Source organism: Garra rufa, chromosome 15, assembly GCF_049309525.1.
Source record: "Garra rufa chromosome 15, GarRuf1.0, whole genome shotgun sequence".
In the NCBI taxonomy this organism is placed as follows: domain Eukaryota; kingdom Metazoa; phylum Chordata; class Actinopteri; order Cypriniformes; family Cyprinidae; genus Garra; species Garra rufa.
In genome coordinates, this window is record NC_133375.1 from 41969211 (window position 1) to 41989282 (window position 20072).

At 35.2% G+C, this 20072-nt stretch overlaps 1 protein-coding gene across 1 annotated transcript in view; it reads right to left on the reverse strand.

Moving 5' to 3' along the window:
- Nucleotides 1–20072, reverse strand: part of ikbkb (inhibitor of nuclear factor kappa B kinase subunit beta) — a 51536-nt gene that overhangs the window by 18487 nt on the left and 12977 nt on the right. Inside the window, exons 4-9 of the mRNA XM_073818861.1 lie at nucleotides 16196–16313; nucleotides 13253–13322; nucleotides 8169–8257; nucleotides 7958–8047; nucleotides 6438–6562; nucleotides 1118–1225 (exon numbers count right to left, since the gene is read on the reverse strand). Coding sequence (XP_073674962.1) covers nucleotides 1118–1225; nucleotides 6438–6562; nucleotides 7958–8047; nucleotides 8169–8257; nucleotides 13253–13322; nucleotides 16196–16313 — 600 coding nt within the window. The remainder of the gene's footprint in view (nucleotides 1–1117; nucleotides 1226–6437; nucleotides 6563–7957; nucleotides 8048–8168; nucleotides 8258–13252; nucleotides 13323–16195; nucleotides 16314–20072) is intronic.

Here is a 20072-nt window from a genome sequence, read left to right on the forward strand (position 1 = left end):
ATTATTTGTTTGGAAATAATAATAATAATAATAATAATAATAATAATAATAATAATAATTTATATAGCCCTTTTAAAAAAAACCAAGGGCACTACATAGTCTAAAAATTGTTTGTTTAAAATAACAAAAATTAAATAAACTAAAACAAAAAATATTAATAAACTATATAGACATATTAAAAAAAAAATTGCTAAAACTGACTAAAATGTAAAATGAAAACATAAAAATAAAATCTCAAAATATTAACTAAATTTGTAACAGTACATCAGTGATATTTAATATTCAGTACAATTTATTGATTTAGGATATAATGGATATAAAAAGCTTTTTAATAATAAAACAAATAACTAATTATTTGGAAGAACTTTTTAATAATAATAGAAAAATGATACTACTAATAAAAAAAATTAAATATATTTTTTGGAAAGGATATAAAGTGTTTATTTTTTAATAATAAGTATTATTTAGAAAGAATGTCAAGTGCTCGTTTAAAAAATAATACAAATATATATATAACATAATATATATATAATATAATATATAATACAAGGATATCAAGTGCTTTAATCAGAAAGGATATAAAAGGCTTCTTTTTTTAAATAATAGAATAACATTAATAACTGATAATCAAGTTCAATTTATTGATTTAGCTGTACTTGAAACTATTGAATGAGATTGCTGAATAATTTAACTTAACACTACATTATCTACTGAAAACCTGCTCCAAGTTCAAATTGATGTTTTAATTATTAAAAAACTAATACTACAAAAATGCAACTTTTTTGCTCATAACTGTCATCTGCTCTAAAGCATTTTTTTAATTATATTAAACACTAGATACATAAATGTAATGATTTCTTTTAAAGAAAAGAAAAAAAAAAACAATATATTGTAAGATGCATGTTTTGTTGCTGTTACCAAGCTGGAGGGGAAATTAAATTAACCAATAATATCACAGCCCATATTGATGGATAAAATCAAGTCCCAATCAAAATTATTTTTCCATTTATAAAATGCAATTTAACAGAATTGAATGTACTGTATAAAAAAAAAAAAATCTCATCTGAGACATTTCACATTCTTAATATCCACCCAATCATGTGGACGCAGGACTCACTTGTTGAGGTTGTGAGGGTTCGGCAGGTGTTTGGAGAATCGAACTTCTCCTGTCAGATCCTCATAAACCACAATATCATCCACTTGTTTCTGCAGCAGCTTGCTGTGCCTTGAGAAGAAAGAGAGCGATGTAAGTTCAAGCAAACCTGGATTTATTTTGAAACACACCCTTTAGCACCAGCGTCAGATCTTGATCTTTTTACATTCTCAGAAGTTGTTTTAAAAACACTCCATGTGGTGAGAATACTGGAGCTCAGCCAATCACAGTACAGATATCTCTGGAATAACAATCCGTTTAAGGAGGAATATTATCTTTACTCAAACAAAATATTAGAACAATAGTGTTTCATTAAGGTTTATCAAAACCTGAGGTCATAACTGCTTTTGTTTCAAGTCTTGCTGATGGATTCATATATGTGACCCTGGACCACAAAACCAGTCATAAGGTTAAATTTTACAAAACTGAGATGTATACATCATACGAACGCTCAATAAATAAGCTTTCTATTGATGTATGGTTTGTTAGGATAGGACAATATTTGGCTGAGATACATCTATTTGAAAATCTGGAATCTGAGGATGCAAAAAAATCAAAATACTGAGAAAATCACCTTTAAAGTTGTCCAAATTAAGTTCTTAATAGTGCATATTACTATTCAAAAATTACATTTTGATATTTATAGTAGGAATTTTACAAAAAATCTACATGGAACATGATCTTTACTTAATTTCCTAATGATTTTTGACATAAAAGAAAAATCAATAATTTTGACCCATACAATGTATTTTTGGCTATTGCTACAAATATACCCCAGCGACTTAAGACATAAGGGTCAAATTTTTTAGTTGAGTTCTGAAAGCTGAATAAATAAGCTTTCCATTAATGTATGGTTTGTTAGGATATGACAGTATTGGCCAAGATATAACTATTTGAAAATCTAGAATCTGAGGGTGCAAAAAAATCTAAATATTGAGAAAATCTCTTTTAAAGTTGGTTAAATAAAGTTCTTAGCAATGCATATTACTAATCAAAAATTAAGTTTTGATATATTTACAGTTGGAAATTTACAAAATATCTTCATGGAACATAATCTTTACTTAATATCCTAATGATTTTTGGCATAAAAGAAAAATAGTTAACCACTGGTATGTTAAAGATAAGAAAGAAAAAGAGTATTATATTTATATAATTATTTTAGAAGTAGTGTCATTTCGTTACATCTGCATGTCAAACTAGCTCAGTTACTGTTAACCTTCATTTTCAACTGGAAACCAGATGCTTTAAAACAGTAATTCTCACACCTGAGTAAATTTCCAATTAAAAAAAAAAAAAAAAAAAAAAATTCTTTGAAGAGTTTGAGGTGATTCTGACAGTCTTAAAAACTGGGATATATGAGGAAGCCTCGTTTTAAAAGTCATCTACTCATATTGGTAAAGTCATGTAAATTAATACAAATATTTTGTAAAGAAATGTTCTAGTTTCTAAATGCCTGCTTTAAAATATATTAACAGAGTACATTTGATGTCAAAAGTTTATATACACCTTTCAGAATCTGCAAAATGTTAATTATTTTACCAAAATAAGAGGGATCATATAAATGGCATGTTATTTTTTATTTAGTACTGACCTGAATAAGATATTTCACATAAATGTTTACAAATAGTCTACAAGAGAAAATAGTTGAATTTATTAAAAAAAATACCCTGTTCAAAAGTTTACATACACTTGATTCTTAATACTGTGTTGTTACCTGAATGATACAGAGCTGTGTTTTTTTTTGTTGTAGTTGTTGTTGTTGTTGTTTAGTGATAGTTGTTCATGAGTCCCTTGTTTGTCCTGAACAGTTAAACTGCCTGCTGCCTTTGGTTTTCCAGCATTTTTGTGTATTTGAACCAGGGCTCTGAACCGGTTTAAGGAACGAAAACGAAAAACGAAAACAAATGACATTAAACAGGAACAGGAACAAAAACGAAAACAAAATCAATTTTAATCGTTCTGAACAGAAACAGAAACAGAAATTCCAAATTAACCGGTTAATAACGGTATTTTTATCGTTCTCTTTATTATATCAATTTGGCAGACCAAAAACATGAATTCAAATTGTGTGCGCAAATGCAACGGTGACGCATACACCGTGAAATGCCCGCGAAGCAGACGTCATAAGCAGAGCCCTTTCTGATGCGACGAGCACCTGCTGTTTCATGTGCAAAGGTATGTTTAGGTTTAAGTTATTGTAGCCTAATTAAAACTTGTAGTTAAAATCAGTGGCGGCTACTGGTCTGTCAAATAGGGGAAGCTCATTTTCGGTCTACATCATAAAATTGTCTATTTATTTAAAAGTAAATTCTGCCCTACGTTCCTTTTCAAGAAAATGGTCTGTGACCCTGTCGTACCAACTAGGCGTCTTTTCCAGTGACTTTTCGTGTGCAGTTTCATATGAATGAATGATCTAAAAAAAATATTAAACTCTGTAAAAGTGAAACAAGGAATGTGGTGTATAATTGTGTGAAATGTATGATGAAAATCAAGCAATTTCGCCAAGCAAATATAAAGAAATAGGTTGCAGCAGTTTTTATTTCGACTGAACTTGAGAAATCCACGATGGGACTGAGCGGCCGCAGAGAGCGCGAACGAATAGCTTCAGCGATTCCTTATAGGACAAAATCGCTGTCAGTCAAAAGGAGATGCAATCTTTCGACAGACCCTCCAATCATCACGCAGAAGCTCAGCGTCCAGGCCAGCCCACTCCTCATTCACCCCCAGAGACGCTGAGCGTCCGTGGGCGGGACATAATAGCAGCGTTTATCCAATGACCGTCTAGTTTCAAAGCACTGAAAAAAAACGTTCAAAGCAGCCCCATTGAAGTCAATGGACGCTGGGCTTCAATGGGGAAATGCACTGTGACGCTACGGGAATGTATGAGAAGAAAATCAAGTCAGCCGACCTGCTATATCTACAGTAACTGATTCTGAACGAATTCGTCTTTGAGATGAACGTTTTCTAACGCATTTTTAGTCAATAAAATGTTAATACAATAGTACGTAATTTGACCATTAATTTTGTGACATTATAGGGGAAGCTGAGCTTCCCTTGCAGTCTTAAAGAAATCGCCACTGGTTAAAATTGTCTATTGTTTTTAGTTCTCTTTTGTTTGAGTGAAAATAGCCTATAATAGGCTATGCATATTAGGTAAGGAATAATTAAGTCAACAGGTTTTTATCGCAGATTAAGCCGTGTGGTCAGAATGTGAAGCGGATGGTCTTGAAGGGGTTTATTTCGCTATAGTATTATCAAACAAGAAAATTGTTTAAAAAAAATTATTAGCTCATTTGTAATGCGTTTCCAGGCACGGCCGTAGCCAGCTATGAGGTCACCGAGGTCCGGCCCTTGGTCATTTTTGTATATTCAAAAATAAAATGCCAAGCTCTCTGAATGATTATTAAGCCGTTTAAACCACCTCATATCGCATGAGTGTTTGCAATTCATGTTGATGCGAGAAGCTAGCGCAGTGAACGGGGCTTGAGAGCGCGTTGAGTGAGAGAGCGTGTGCAGCCTCCGTTTGTTGCCAGATCCACCTATTATACGTGTATTTTTCCAATTTAGTGTGACACTTTGGGACGTTTATAAAGTGGAAAGTTGAACGTTAGTGTTACTGATATATTAATCTTGTTTAAAAAACACAAGCTTTGAACTTATTTCGGATATCTTTTTCTCTCTTTTTGTAATTGCTTGTTTTTCTTGGCAATATCTGGCAACATTGTACTTTCATAAAATAAAATCTTCTGACGCTAGGCTATATGTAGTGCATTTGAGGGTGTTAATATAGCACAATTTTTTTAACACCTTACTTCGGACCGCGCTAATTTTCAAACCCTGGTTGTGAACTCGTTTACTTTCGGTTTTAAAGACAAGAAGTTCAAATGACACGAACACGGAATTTGGTTTAATCATTTGTAAACATAATGCCAAACATGTTATTAAAAGGCACTCTGTCTGTCTGTCTGTCTGTCTGTCTGTCTGTCTGTCTGTCTGTCTATCTATCTATCTATCTATCTATCGTGCTGTGCAATAAAATAACGTTATTAACCGGTATTTTTTCTAGAAAACCGTTCTCGGAACGTATTGTTCTAATGAGGAACGCAAGAACAGAAACGTTATAATATCGATTCTGCTCGGAGTGAACCGAATGGATTTTTTTTTTCCGTTTTTAAGCCCTGATTTGAACCCTTTCCAACAATGACTGTGATTTTGAGATCCATCTTTTCACACTGAGGACAACTGAGGGACTCATACGCAACTATTACAGAAGGTTCAAACGCTCACTGATGCTCCAGAAGGAAAAAACATGCATTAAGAGCATTGTAAAAACTTTTTTACATTTGAAGATCAGGGTAAATTGAACTTATTTTATCTTCTGGGAAACATGTAATATCTTCTGTAACTTCTGAAGGTCTGTACTAAATGATAAAAAATATGATATTTAGGCAGAATAAGAAAAATGTACACATTTTAATTCTGGCTCGTAATGCAATGTGTTTCCTTCTGGAGCATCAGCGAGCATTTGAACCTTCTGTAATAGTTGAATATGAGTCCCTTAGTTGTCCAGATCTCAAAATCATAGTCATTGTTAAGAGTTCAAATAGACAAAAATGCTAATAAATCAAAGAATTTTGTGGGACCTGAAGGATTTTTCTGAAGAACAGCAGACAGTTTAACTGTTCAGGACAAACAAGGGAACTCAAGTCAAGTCACCTTTATTTATATAGCGCTTTTAACAATACAGATTGTGTCAAAGCAACTTTTCAGTATTTAAACAGCACAATAGTGTGTCAGTAACGCATTATTGTAAACAATCAATTTTCAGTTAAAGGCAGTTCATTAATGAAATCAGTGATATCTTCATCCAGTTCAGTTCAAATAGTATACGATATCGCTGGAAAGTCAAGTATAAGTAAACTTTTGAATGGGGTCATTTTTATAAATTCAACTATTATTTTCGGTTGTGGAATTTATGTAAACGTCTTTTATGTGAAATATCTTATTACGGTCAGTCCTGAATAAAAAATAACATTTATTTTTCATGATCCCTCTACTATTTTTTTTTTTAAATAATTAACATTTGTTGACTGAAAAACGGAAATTCATTGGATTATAAGAGTGAGAATAACCACAAGAAACATTAACTCTTTAGATTTTATGTATAGAAAAGAATGAAATAAAATAATGTTGAGAAACACTTATCTAATAGAGAAACATCAGATCTGTGTATTAGACCTTGCAAATGCAAAATTTAGCTGCAGACATCTGAAGGCATAAATACCATTGCACGGGTTGCCAGGTTGGTAGAAAAGGCCTGAATCCTGTGATGCACTCAAACACCAGTGTCCCAAAACTCCAGTAATCCACTGCCACTGTATATTTCTGCTGTTCTAACAGCTCAGGGGCCTGAGAGAGAAAGACAGACGGCAAAACAGAGACAGAAAGTAACAATAACTATCAGATTCTAACAACATGAAGTCCACAACACAATATTTTTTGCGATATATGAAACAAAAAAAGACAAATGTGACCCTGGACCACAAAACCAGTCATAAGGTTAAATTTGACAAAACTGAGATTTATACATCATATGAAAGCTCAATAAATAAGCTTTCTATTGATGTATGGTTTGTTAGGATAGGACAATATTTGACTGAGATACATCTATTTGAAATCAGAAATCTGAGGATGCAAAAAAATCAAAAAGACTGAGAAAATCACCTTTAAAGTTGTTCAAATTAGGTTCTTAACAATGCATATTACAAATCAAAAATTACATTTTGATATGTTTACAGTAGGAATTTTACAAAAAATCTTCATGGAACATGAACTTTACTTAATTTCTTAATGATTTTTGGCATAAAAGAAAAATCAAAAATTTTGACCCATGCAATGTATTGCATGGGCTATTGCTACAAATATACCCCAGCGACTTAAGACTGGTTTTGTGGTCCAGGGTCACAAATGAAGACTTGAAAAAAAATTACAATTTTGTACCTTTTTAAAGTTAAATTATTCTATCTAATGCACTTTGACAGTTCAAAATTAAGAGTTCCAACCCATGTTCTTAACTACGAAAACTTAAGTCAGAAAAAAGTCAAGAAAAAGAACTTTAAAGGGGACTCATAATTCTCATAGAATATTTTATAGATATATTATTTTTGCTTTACACTACAGAAGGGAAATTACAATACTACGTTCCTAATTTCTACACTTGAAGGAGATATTTACTTTTAAGCTTTTATTTTGACGAAAACAGTAGTAGAGCTTTTATTTAGGAGAAAACTCCAGCTTCAGTGAAAAATGGACTCTCTACATGAAATGCTGTAATAATTTGCCATGAAAATAAAGCATAACTGGTGGCCATTGCATTCCCAAATGTGTGCTAAACTCACAGCACATGCAAAAAACATTAAATTGAGCCATTCTGAGGCGTGGAAAACACCGGATCACAAACTGATCGCCTGAAAGAAGTGCATGCTTCACTTTAAAGATGCAGGAATAGATTAAGCCATATTGTGATTTTGGTTTTAGTTAGTTTGACAGATACTATGCCAAAGCATAATGGCCCAAAATTTTACGTTAAAGACCTTTTATGTTAGAATATTAAAAAAATCGACACTTTTTGCCTGAAAGACCTACTGTCATTTCATGTCATCATGTGACCAAAATAATATTGAAACCATTTTGCAATCGTGATGCTACGATATTGATCATATCGTTACATCCCTATATCAGTATAGACGAGAGTCTGAACAATGAAAAGTCTTGCATTTTGCACAGATCCGACGTTGTACCCACCAAATATTGCAGCGTCCCAACAAACGATGTGCACAGGCTGCTCTGGTCCAGCTCTTTAGCGTAACCCAGATCTATGATCTTATGAACCAACTGCAGGAAAAGAAGCATGGTGCAATATTTAAAATGATGCCATCTAAATGCTTTCAGAAAACAGTTACTGCAAAATAATTATGAAACGTTGTTTAGTGATTCAGACTTTCTCTGCACTCACCCTTTTTTCTCCCTGTTGAAGGACTATGTTTTCTGGTTTGAGGTCTCTGTGAATAATTCTCATCCCGTGGAGGTACGTCAGTGCTGAGGCTAGAGAGAGAAAAGATTATATATTAGTCATGTTTACATTTTATTAAGACAACTCAAGAAATAAATGCTCAGCCAACTCATGCAGTTCCTGAATGTACAGTGTGTGTTAATGTTGTGGTAACAAACCTCAGTGCTCAAAAGTTTCCTTCAAATGTCTGTATAGATTTGAATGCCGTCAATTTAACTAATTTTAACTATCTTACTCAGCGAGGGTTCTTCAAACGGTTGCCAAATGATGAATAAGTGTGCCTTTTTGTGCAAAAACATATGAGTTAAGTCTTACCCCAACATATGCCATTGGTTAAACCAGTGTCATTTACACTTCTTCGGAATTAAAACTAGAAGTGATTCATTTATAGTGACTCTGAATATCTTAACATTGACAAAATTAGACACACCACTTTTAAAGGGACAATACACCCAAAAATGAACATTCTGTCATTATTTACTCCAACTTTGTTTCTTCTGTGGACTATTTTAGTTTTTTCCATGACTTTTGCATTCTGTAGAAGAAATAAACCATACAGATTTGGATCAAATGACTATTCCTTCATCAAATCAAAGCCAACACTCCTACTAACCAATGTGCAGTTCCAAGTAAAGTCACATTTTTTTTCTCTAAACATTTCCTAATAAACTCAATAATAAGGTCACACAGCGAAAGCAGTCCCCTTTACTGGAAACATGACCCTGATGCATCAACTGACAGACCAGCACTAGGTTCATCGAGATCATTTAGAAACCACAGTGTTTTGACTGAAGAGAGGACATTGAACAGGATGAGGCTGGTGACTAAAACTAGGTTCACGTTTGTGATTTAACAGGAAAATCTCTGGTGGAGTTGTACACAGCATTGTGACATGTTGTACAACCCCTGGCAAAAATTATGGAATCACCCAAATTTTCTACTTTATAACAAATAATATCACACATATGACACATAACAATTTTTGTTTGATTATTCAACACACTGGTTATGTGAAACACATCTCCAACAAATGAAATGAAAATAGTTGAATTACTGGAAAATTACTTTCCATGTCAAGTAGAGGAAAAAAAAATGGAATCATTCAATGTTGAGAAAACAAATATGGAATCAGCTTGTAATTTGTATTTCTCAAACCAATATCTAAACACATCTAAAAAGTGAATTAGTCAGTAGTTAAAGAGACTCCTTACAGACCTTAATGAGCTGTCGAACTTGGCTAACTGTAAGGAAAATGGCCCCAACAAAATGGAAAGGATTATAAAACTCCTTCAAGATGGAAATCCTGTAAAATCATGGAGTGTGGCAAAAGTAGTTGGATCTTCTCAGTCAGCTGTTTCCAAAATTTGGTACAAATATAAACAAAATGGAAAGCTTATAAAACGAAAACAGAGGATAGAAAACTCAAAGCAATTTGCCTTGAAAATAGAAAATGCACAACAAATCAAATGAAGACCAAATAGGCGGAAACAGGAGTCGATGTGTGTGACATAACTAAGTAACCGGCTGAATGAAATGAGATTTACATAGAGAAAGGCCAAATGAAAACTAACACTAAAGGGGACCTATTATGCTTTTTCACATTTTGAATTTTAGCCAGTGTGTGGTGTGTATGTTCATTGTGTGCATTAAAAAAACATCTACAAAGTTACAAATGTCAAGGTCCACTCCAAAGGGAGATATTTCGTTTTTTAAAAATCCCTTTTCAAGAACTACAATGGCTTCTTTGGACTACAGTGTTTGTTTTCCGAATGCTATGATGTCACAACGTAAATCCCGCCTATGGAAATTCAAATCGTTGGGGAGTGGTGAGGGACAAGGTGGGTTTGCCTAAATTTAGTGATGTAGCATAGACAGCTGCTTCTGGGATGCTTTAGCAAGCTGCAGGGTTGCTTGTATAAACGCGAGCATTGACTAAAGTGTCCACAAACTGCTCTGGTAGCCGTGCTGGAGCCGCGCTGTTGATGTGTGCAGTTTAGAGGGTCGAAACACATGCAAATCCGTGGCTGACGTAAACACAAGCATTGACTAGAGTGATAATCATTCAGTGTGCAGTGTGTAGTAAGAGATTCATCATACTGTGTAGACAGCTTCACTAGCCTTATACTGGAGCTGGTTTTGGGCATGTAAATAATCGGCGATCTTGCAGGCTGATGATAGGACCAACACTACTGTAGCGCATTATTTACTCACCCTCCATGCATCCTAGGTGTATATGACTTCTTCCTTTCAGACGAATGCAATCTGAGTTATATTAAAAATAATCGTGGCACTTCCAAGCCTTAGAACGGCATAGTCGATTCAAAATAAACAGTGCCTCACATGGCTCCGGGGGGGTCAGTAAAAGCCCCCTTTAGCGATCCGATGTGTTTTTGTAAGAAAAATATCCATATTTAAAACTTAAGAATCACTTTAATCTAGCTTGCACAGTTGTACACGGAACTTGCTGCTTTGGGAAGGGGCGTGGCAGGACTGAAACGCCGTCTAAGCTGTTCGCCAATTGCATCACAACACATTTCACTTTTCGGATGTGGACTTTCATCAAACCCGCAACTATTCGAGCCATTTGTGCCAGACTGGGGAGAAAGCCATTGTAATAATGTAAATTATGTGAAAAATAATGCTTTTTTTTTTCATTCACGAGAGCATGTTCTAGTGCACCCGCAAAACAAAATAAAGACTTTGTAAAAGAGCATAATAGGACCCCTTTAACACCCAAACAAAAGAAAATAAGATTAAAGTGGGCTAAAGAGAAGTAGTCATGGAGTGTGGATGATTGGATGAAAGTGATTTTCAGTGATGAATCACAAATCTGCAATGAACAAGGAGATGATGCTGGATATTTTGTCTTGTGCAATTCTAATGAAGTGCATAAAGATGACTGGCTAAAGAAAACGATCAAATTTACCAATTCATTTATAATGTGGGGTTGCATGTCAGGGGAAATGGCAATCCTTTGGACACTTTTCTCATTCCATCAATAGAAAAAAACATTTGCTGATGATGTTAGTATGATAATGCACCTTGCCACAGAGCAAAGAGTGAGGCATATTAACTCAATGACACGGCCAACAAACGGAAAATGTATGGTGCAAATTGAAAAAAAAAACTTGCTCCATCATGCAAAGCTGCTCTGTCAATCGCTATTCAAGAAAGTTGGAACCAGCTAAATGAAGAATATTGGTTTTCATTAGTGAATCCCAATGCCTAAAGAATTCAGGCCGTCATAAATGCCAGAGGAGGAGCAACAAAGTACTAATTGCGTTTTTTGTTCGATGATTCCATAATTTTTCCTCAATTTAATCTTTTCCTGTACTTGATATAGACGGTTTCAACGGCAACAACATAAACAAACGTTACTGCGCATGCGCGTTTTTGTGGCCCAAACTTAACTTCCGGTAGACGTCCAAATAGAATCAATAACAACAGCTAAGTCCTTCTAGAGTAGATTATTTTTTTAATAACAAGCGAAATATGTTGGCTGCGTAAACTAGACTGATTTATTAAAAATGCAAACTCATTATTTGCCAGCAGGAGGTGCTTTAAGCACGAGAAACGAGGTTTCCCCGGTAATGGCTATAGACAAAGCAGCTCTTAATTTAAAAACGCTGCCTTATGCAGGATGAAATGAAAATGACATTTTCTAAAGACAGTCTTTCTTCAGAAATACAGTGATATAAAAACACCCACGCCTCGGTTTGATTTTTAAACGTGCATTATGTTTATTCAACGAAGTCTATTAATAGATGAATTAATTAGTCTATTAATTCCAATTGGAAAATCAGTCGGTTTTTATATCGTGGCAGGTCGCCACAAATAAATAAATGTTTGGGAAACACATACCACAGCACAATAACCTGAGACCAACTTCATTACTCATTATTAGCTGCATTTGTAGCCCGCGACACGAACCAGACAGATAAACAAACACAGACCGGAAGTTAACTTAGGTCCAGGCGCGTGCGCCCGATGAAACCGTCTATAGAAAATAATTTTCCATGAATTAAAAGAGTTTAATCTCATTCGTTTGAGGTATGTTTCACATACCCAGAATGTTGAATAAAAACAAATAGTTTTGTGTCATATCTGTGCTTCGTATGACCTTTCTGTAGATCCGGTTTGAGCATGATAGCTCTGGATTGAATGTAAACAAAGCAAATCTACTCCCATTGGATAACTATCATGATTTTCCGACTCTAAAACCAGTATGATTTATTTTTATCTTTAGTAGAGCACCAAATGAGATGTGCAGCATAAGGTTTGAATGCTAAAAATACAAATACATGGCAACTAATTGAGCTAGTTCTCCTAAAAAAAGACCCTAGGAATCAAACATGTCTCTAGAGTTTCAAAAGAGATCTCAATAATGTCTCAGTGCTCAGATTTTCCAAAACACCAAAGTCTGTGATCAAAAGTTGTTTTTGTTTCTACTCAGGGGTTCGGAAGCAAAGTTGATGGTTAAATGAATCATAATTAAAATAATCTAAACATTTTCTTCATTGAAAATTAAGTCATACAGATGTAGGATGACACGACAGTGAATTGGCATTTCTGGACTAACTATTCCTTTAAAGTCTATCAGTTTGGATAGAGCTCCCACGCCATTTCCGAAGTGTTTTGTTTCTTCTTTTCTAGCGAAAAACGTTTTCCGCTGTATAATGTCAGGCTACTTTTCTTGGACATCTGATCAGTCTGACTCACACTCTCCACCAATTTCCAGCTACAAATCTGGGTCAAATATTTGACTTGGTTTATATTCTGACATTTACAAGAGCAGATCCGACACAAACTCAGATTCAGCAAGAACATAAACAGACGCAGCCACAACACAGGCGTTCACCTGAGCTCTGTTTTTGGGCTCGCATGTGTTCACCTGCTCACGTGACGAAGGGTCAGCTAGTCTGGCTGGCTGTTTCAAAACTGTGCTGGAAAACCTGAGTTAATGTTATTCGTGTTGCAACTGGTTGGAATAAATTTGGATTTCCATTGGCTGGTGTATGCAGACTCACATATATCCTGAATCAGTGTCAGTACAGCAGCTTCTCTCATGCCACAGCAGTTCTCAAGCAGGTTCAGATACTGAAAACACAGAGATTGTTTTGATAGCATGCAACTGGATTGGCAAAAAAGTGATTTTTTTAATTGCAAGTGCAATTTAAAATGCTTGTTTGTTATTACAGGTTTGGTCAAAAGTTGCTGAATCTGTAAAAATAAGAGGGATTATCAAATCTGCATGTTATTTTTTTATTTAGCACCGTCATAATACTTTGTTACCTAAAAGATCCTGTTTTTGTGTTTTGTGATAGTTGTTCATGAGTCACTTGTTTGTCCTGAACAGTTCAACTGCCCACTCTTTTTCAGAAAAATCCTTATTTTTTGGTTTTCCAGCATTTTCGTCATATTTGACCCCTTTCCAATTGCGAATGTATGATTTTTGAGATCCATATTTACACAGTGAGGATAACTGTTGAGGAGGGACTTATACACAACTATTACGTGGGTCATTCAGGTAACAACACAGAATATTAAGAATCACGGGAATGTAAGCTTTTGAAAAGGCTCATTTTTATAAATTCAACTATTATTTTTTTTCTTGTGGACTGTATGAACACATGTTAGGTAAAATAGCTTATTCAGGACAGTACTAAATTTGAGATGCACAATATTGGATTTTTGCCTATTTTATGACTCACATTGGCCGATGCCAATAACGATATATTTCCTTATGTTTGGAAAATCTTACTTGCTAGAACCAAATAAGCATAATTAAAGGAGAAGTTCACTTCCAGAACAAAAATTTACAGATAATTTATGCACCCCCTTGTCATCCAAAATGTTCATGTCTTTCTTTCTTCGGTCGTAAAGAAATTATGTTTAAGGAGAACTTTTCAGGATTTCACTCCATATAGTAGACTTCTATGGTGCCCATGAGTTTGAACTTCCAAAATGCAGTTTAAATGCAGTTTCGAAGGGCTCTAAATAATCCCAGCCGAGGAAGAAGCATCTTATCTAGCAAAACAATCGGTTATTTTGAGATGAGAAATGAGATGGGAGTTTTTTGGCCTACCGTTACTGTGATGAACCGGAGTACACAGTTCACGCAGAGCTAGACAAGACAAGGTTAAAAAGTATATACAATTAATTTTTTTTTTTTTTTTAGAAAATAAACAATCGTTTCACTAGGTAAGACCCTTCTTCCTCAGCTGGGATCGTTTAAAGCCCTTCAAAGCTGCATTTAAACTGCATTTTGGAAGTTCAAACTTGCGGGCACCATTGAAGTCCACTATTTGGAGAACATTCCTGAAATGTTTTCCTTATGAAACATGATTTTGGATGAATTTTGGTCTTGGATGACAAGGGGGTGAGTAACTTATTGGTAAATTTTTGTTCTTGAAGTGAACTTCTCCTTTAAAGTTGTTTCTATAATAAGAGTACATTAGAAGATTACAGATTAATGAATAAATCTGTATACCAGGGTGTTTAAAAGTGTTTGAATTTGACTTTTTGAAATGTAAGGCCTGGAAACCCCTTGAAAATAGCAATATTTCTGAATATTATTCAGATCTATTTATTCAGGACTACACAGCATGGATGGAGCGGGTTTGCAAATCTTTTCCTTTACATCATAACGTAATCATTTTTAATTTTGAATGCCCTGGAAAGTTTTTGAAAACAAACATGCATAGATACAGGTCCTTATAAGTGCTTGAATTTGTTTTGTGCAATAAGTTTTCTGGAAAAAAATTCCATAATATTCCCTCCGGTCCACTAATGTGTTATTTCGCCAACACTTCGTGGCCTATGGATGCTAGCTTGCTTGATTTACGTTACTTTCGTGCATTTACACATTGTTAAGTGTTTCCTACATGAGGTACTTTGTGTTGTACATTGCTATGATGTTCTCTCGCACACAAAACTAATTCAATGGTACCTCATGTAAAAAAAAATGACAATGTATCTTACAAGGTAACACAATGTAACCTTGCTCTCACTTAAAATATGTCCCCACATTAAGTCCTTGAATTTGAGAGTATTGGACCTGGTAAGTCCTTGAAAGATTCTTGAATTTGAAGTTAACCATAGTGTGTGAAACCCCGTTTGATTCAGTTCAGGAGTGCGTATGGCGAATCATTTGTTTCAGATCAGGATTTCAGAGAGATTTCATTAATCTTTTCCAGATTTTTTTTCTTAAACAATAGAAAACTTCAAACCATTAGGGGAGTACAGTTCTAATAACAAAGAAAAAAGTATACACAAAAACAAATCCTTTTTGTACTTTAGTAGTGATACTTTGCATGTGCTTCTTTTTATTAGTAGTATTAAGTATTAGTAGATTTTATTTAGCAATTTATCTTTTTTAGAATTTGAAAGAGAAGATATTGATAAGTGAGATTTCTGATTGAAGTCCTGAAATTTAATTTTACAGTGTCTGTATGAAGTGTCTTGTTTGTGATTTTTATTTGATCCAAAACAGTGAAACTAATCATTATTCAGGCAAAAGTTCACTTCAAAAATGAACACGATGACATTCGGATAATATTGTGCATCCCTATACTAAATAAAAATAACATGCAATTTTGTTGAAATTTATTAACAATTTGGCAGATTCTGCAAGGGATATGTAAACTTTTGCGCAGACTGTTTCTCATTATGAATTTGGGAAGACGGTTGGTGCATGTTGTGTTTCCAAATGCAATTCAGAGCTTTCGCAGAGATGGATTTTGTGTGGAACAGAATGTACTGTGAGACACCAGCGGATAATGAGCTGCTTGTGTGTAAATGAACACAGTGTCATGTTTCACTCTGAAACATGCAGCCTTTATTTATTTTTGATTAATCGTGCAGCCCTACAACTAAATCATTAGAATATTCATATACTATGATATTATCATACTACATGTCCAAAAAGCCATGCCTTCACCATAGTACATGCCCCGAAACAAGTGCCACACCTTGCGTAGGTCTCCTCCTTGGCAGTACTCCATGGCCAGCAATGGCAGGTCATTTGTGGCCAGTTTCTGGAGCTCTTCTGGAACGTCTCTTGCTGCCACCACATTCATGTGATTCAATCTGCGTGAAAAGAGAGACGTTTCATCGTAACGTGCAAACAACAGAGAACTCAACGTACATACAACCCTCTCATAATCTGGGTTACGTAACGTTGTTATTAAAAATGTGTTTGTAATATTCAGACGGCTGGCCGGCCCTGCCCTATACACGGACCTCCAATAAAACACACGCTTAGGACAAAGAGGAGTAAAAACAAATGGATTCCAGGCACCATAACAGGATAAGTGCGACGGCGACACCTAAAACTATCATCTGAGAACATAAACAGCTCGTTTTAACCGTCACAGGCAAACATTCTGACATAATTGCTGTAATAATAAATATTGAGTCTTGAGTAAAGACGGGCAACTTGCGTAAGAAGTGTTTCATTGCATCTCTTTAGCTTTTCTTTATCTTTACAAAGGGTCAGCAACTAAACTATGAAAATCACACTTTTTAATTTCCTTTCAATTGCGAGCCAGTGCTTTGGAGAAATAAACCAAAGTTTAAGTTTCAACAGTAAAACACCACTCCTAACCCTCAGTTCACCCGTTGCGTCAATTCAATAACTGAATTTTAATTCACTTAATACTGTATGGTATCCAAAACTGGGATTAGTGCATTTAATAGAGCATACCACAGGAGCCTGGAGGTCGGAGTCCAAATTTGAGCCCTAATTTAAACCAAAAGTGAAGTAATAATGAATTTTAAAGTTGCCATTAAATGAAAATTCAATTTATCAATGAAATTACAAACTTCTCTCATTTTGTCTGCTTAAACTTCGCCACTTTCTTACAATCTACTTCATTCAGTTCCACCTAAATGGGCTATTCTACAGAGAAAAAAAAATGTCTTTTTCCAAAACATTTGTATGTATGCAAATTGTGTAATATCCAAGGTACATATTTCTATTAATTGTATTTTCAGAAAGTTTTGGAATTTGATTTGAATAATTCAATGCTTTTTAAATGTGTTTTTTGGTTGTGGAACAACAGTTTGTATCAATTCTGTAGCATGGCCCATATACAATCAACAACCAATGGACAGAACCAAATCCGCCACCCATTTTTTTTTTTTTGTTTCACTCCCATATATGTTACAGTATGGGATAAAGGTCTACTACTACTTTCTTTACAGCGTGACTTTCAATTCTATTTTCATCTTGTTTTCCAAAAAAATTCTAACATTCCTTAAAACAAGATAAGTTTACTTTTTGAATAAGAGTGTATTTTGTCTTAAGCAGATGGCAATTTTTCACTTATTTTTTTGCTATTTAAACTGAAAATAATTTTCCATTGCAGTCTAAATACATTCAAATTAAAGATGCATTCTTTAAAAATTCTAATATCTTACAGTGAAGAAAAAAATTCTGATCCCCTGCTGATTTTGTATGTTTGCCCACTGACAAAGAAATTATCAGTCTATTATTTTAATGGTAGGTTTATTTGAACAGTGAGAAATTCAGAAAAACGCTATTCAAAAAAATTATAAATTGATTTGCATTTTAATAAATTAAGTATTTGATCCCCTATCAATCAGCAAGATTTCTGGCTCCCAGGTGTCTTTTATACAAGTAACAAACTGAGATTAGGAGCAGTCTCTTAAAGGGAGTGCTCCTAATCTCAGCTTGTCACCTGTATAAAAGACACCTGTCCACAGCAAGCAAGCAATCAGATTCCAAACTCTCCACCACGACCAAGACCAAAGAGCTGTCCAAGGATGTCAGGGACAAGATTGTAGACCTACACAAGGCTGGAATGGGCTACAAGACCATCGCCAAGCAGCTTAGTGAGATGGTGACAACAATTGGTGTGATTATTCGCAAATGGAAGAAACACAAAATTACTGTCAAATCTCCATTGGTCTGGGGCTCCATGCAAGATCTCACCTTGTGGAGTTTCAATGATCATGAGATCATTGTGAGGAATCAGATCAGAACTACACGGGAGGATCTTGTCAATGATCTCAATGCAGCTGGGACCGTAGTCACCAAGAAAACAATTGGTAACACACTACTCCGTAAAGGACTGAAATCCTGCAGCGCCCACAAGGTCCCCTGCTCAAGAAAGCACATGTACAGGCCCGTCTGAAGTTTGCCAATGAACATCTGAATGATTCAGAGGAGAACTGGGTGAAAGTGTTGTGGTCAGATGAGACCAAAATCAAGCTCTTTGGCATCAACTCAACTCGACGTGTTTGGAGAAGGAGGAATGCTGTCCATGATCCCAAGAACACCATCCCCGCCGTCAAACATGGAGCTGGAAACATTATGTTTTGGGGGTGTTTTTCTGCTAAGGGGACAGGACAACTGCACCGCATCAAAGGGACGATGGATGGGGCCATGTACCGTCAGGGCCAGGGCATTGGAAATGGGTTGTGGATGGGTATGACCCAAAACACATGGCCAAGGCAACAAAAGAGTCGCTCAAGAAGAAACACATGAAGGTCCTGGTGTGTCTCAGCCAGTCTCCAGACCTTAATCCCATAGAAAATCTTTGGAGAGAGCTGAAGGTTTGAGTCAGGCTCAAAACCTTAATGACTTGGAGAGAGTCTGCAAAGAGGAGTGGGTCAAAATCCCTCCTGAGATGTGTGCAAACCTGGTGGACAACTACAAGAAACGTCTGACCTCTGTGATTGCCAACAAGGGTTTTGCTAAGTCATGACAAATATTATTTCAGTCATTAAAATGTAAATCAATTTATATATTTTTTTAATTTGTTTTTGTGGATTTATTTTTGTTATTCTGTCTCTGACTGTTCAAATAAACCTACCATTACAATGATAGACAGATCATTTCTTTGTCAGTGGGTAAACGTACAAAATCAGCAGGGGTTCAAATAATTTTGTTCTCACTGCATGAAGTGTTTCTTTTTGTTTGAAAGATTTATAGATATTTTAACTAGATGATAGGTCAAGAAGCCCAATAAAAATGTGCTAAGAAGAAGTCACTAAGACGTCATGCAGTTTACGAGTGTTAACCAGTGTTCAAGATGACCTAACATTACACGGATCAGTTCTCTGAATCTTAAACTGACAAAGATCCTTGTTGGAAAGCTATGACACAGACAGCAAAGATTCATCACAATAGTATGTTATCATTACATGACCGCTCACGGGGTTACGGCGGACACGTCAGAGTCTAACACGCTCGGACAATCTCTGGTCATTTATCACGATGGGTGGGTTTAATCTGTTTTGACGTTAGTATATTTTCTGAGCTGTTGCCAATACAGTCAAAATGCCCTGGAAACATGACTGGATTAATTTATTTATTTATTTATTTATTTATTTATTTATTTATTTATTATTTATATTTATTTAATTTATAAATTAAATTAATTTCCCTCCACAAAAAAGGTTTAGCAGCTGCAACTAAAGGACATTTCTGAGACCCAGCACTGATATCATCATAATTCAGGGCTGATGATCACTCAATGTGCGAAACAGAGAAACAGTTCACAGTTGGCCTGGGTGTGTTCCCCAAAAACATTTCTCTCTTTGTGTGTGTGTGAGAGATCATTGTGGTTTGGCTTTATACATTAAGCTCTACAAGATGGTGTTTGAGTCCAGGTTTGTGGCTCAGACCAAGTCTGGGGACAGCCTGCTATAAATCTGAATAAAAACCAACACGTCCCCCAACCCCTCGCGATCGTCACACAACCACTGCAGCCTGGTTAACTAGCACAATCCATCCAACCACACCACAACGTCACGGAAACACTCACACTGTGACGCTCAATCAACAACTTGAACTATTTATATTCGTATTAAACTGCTCTA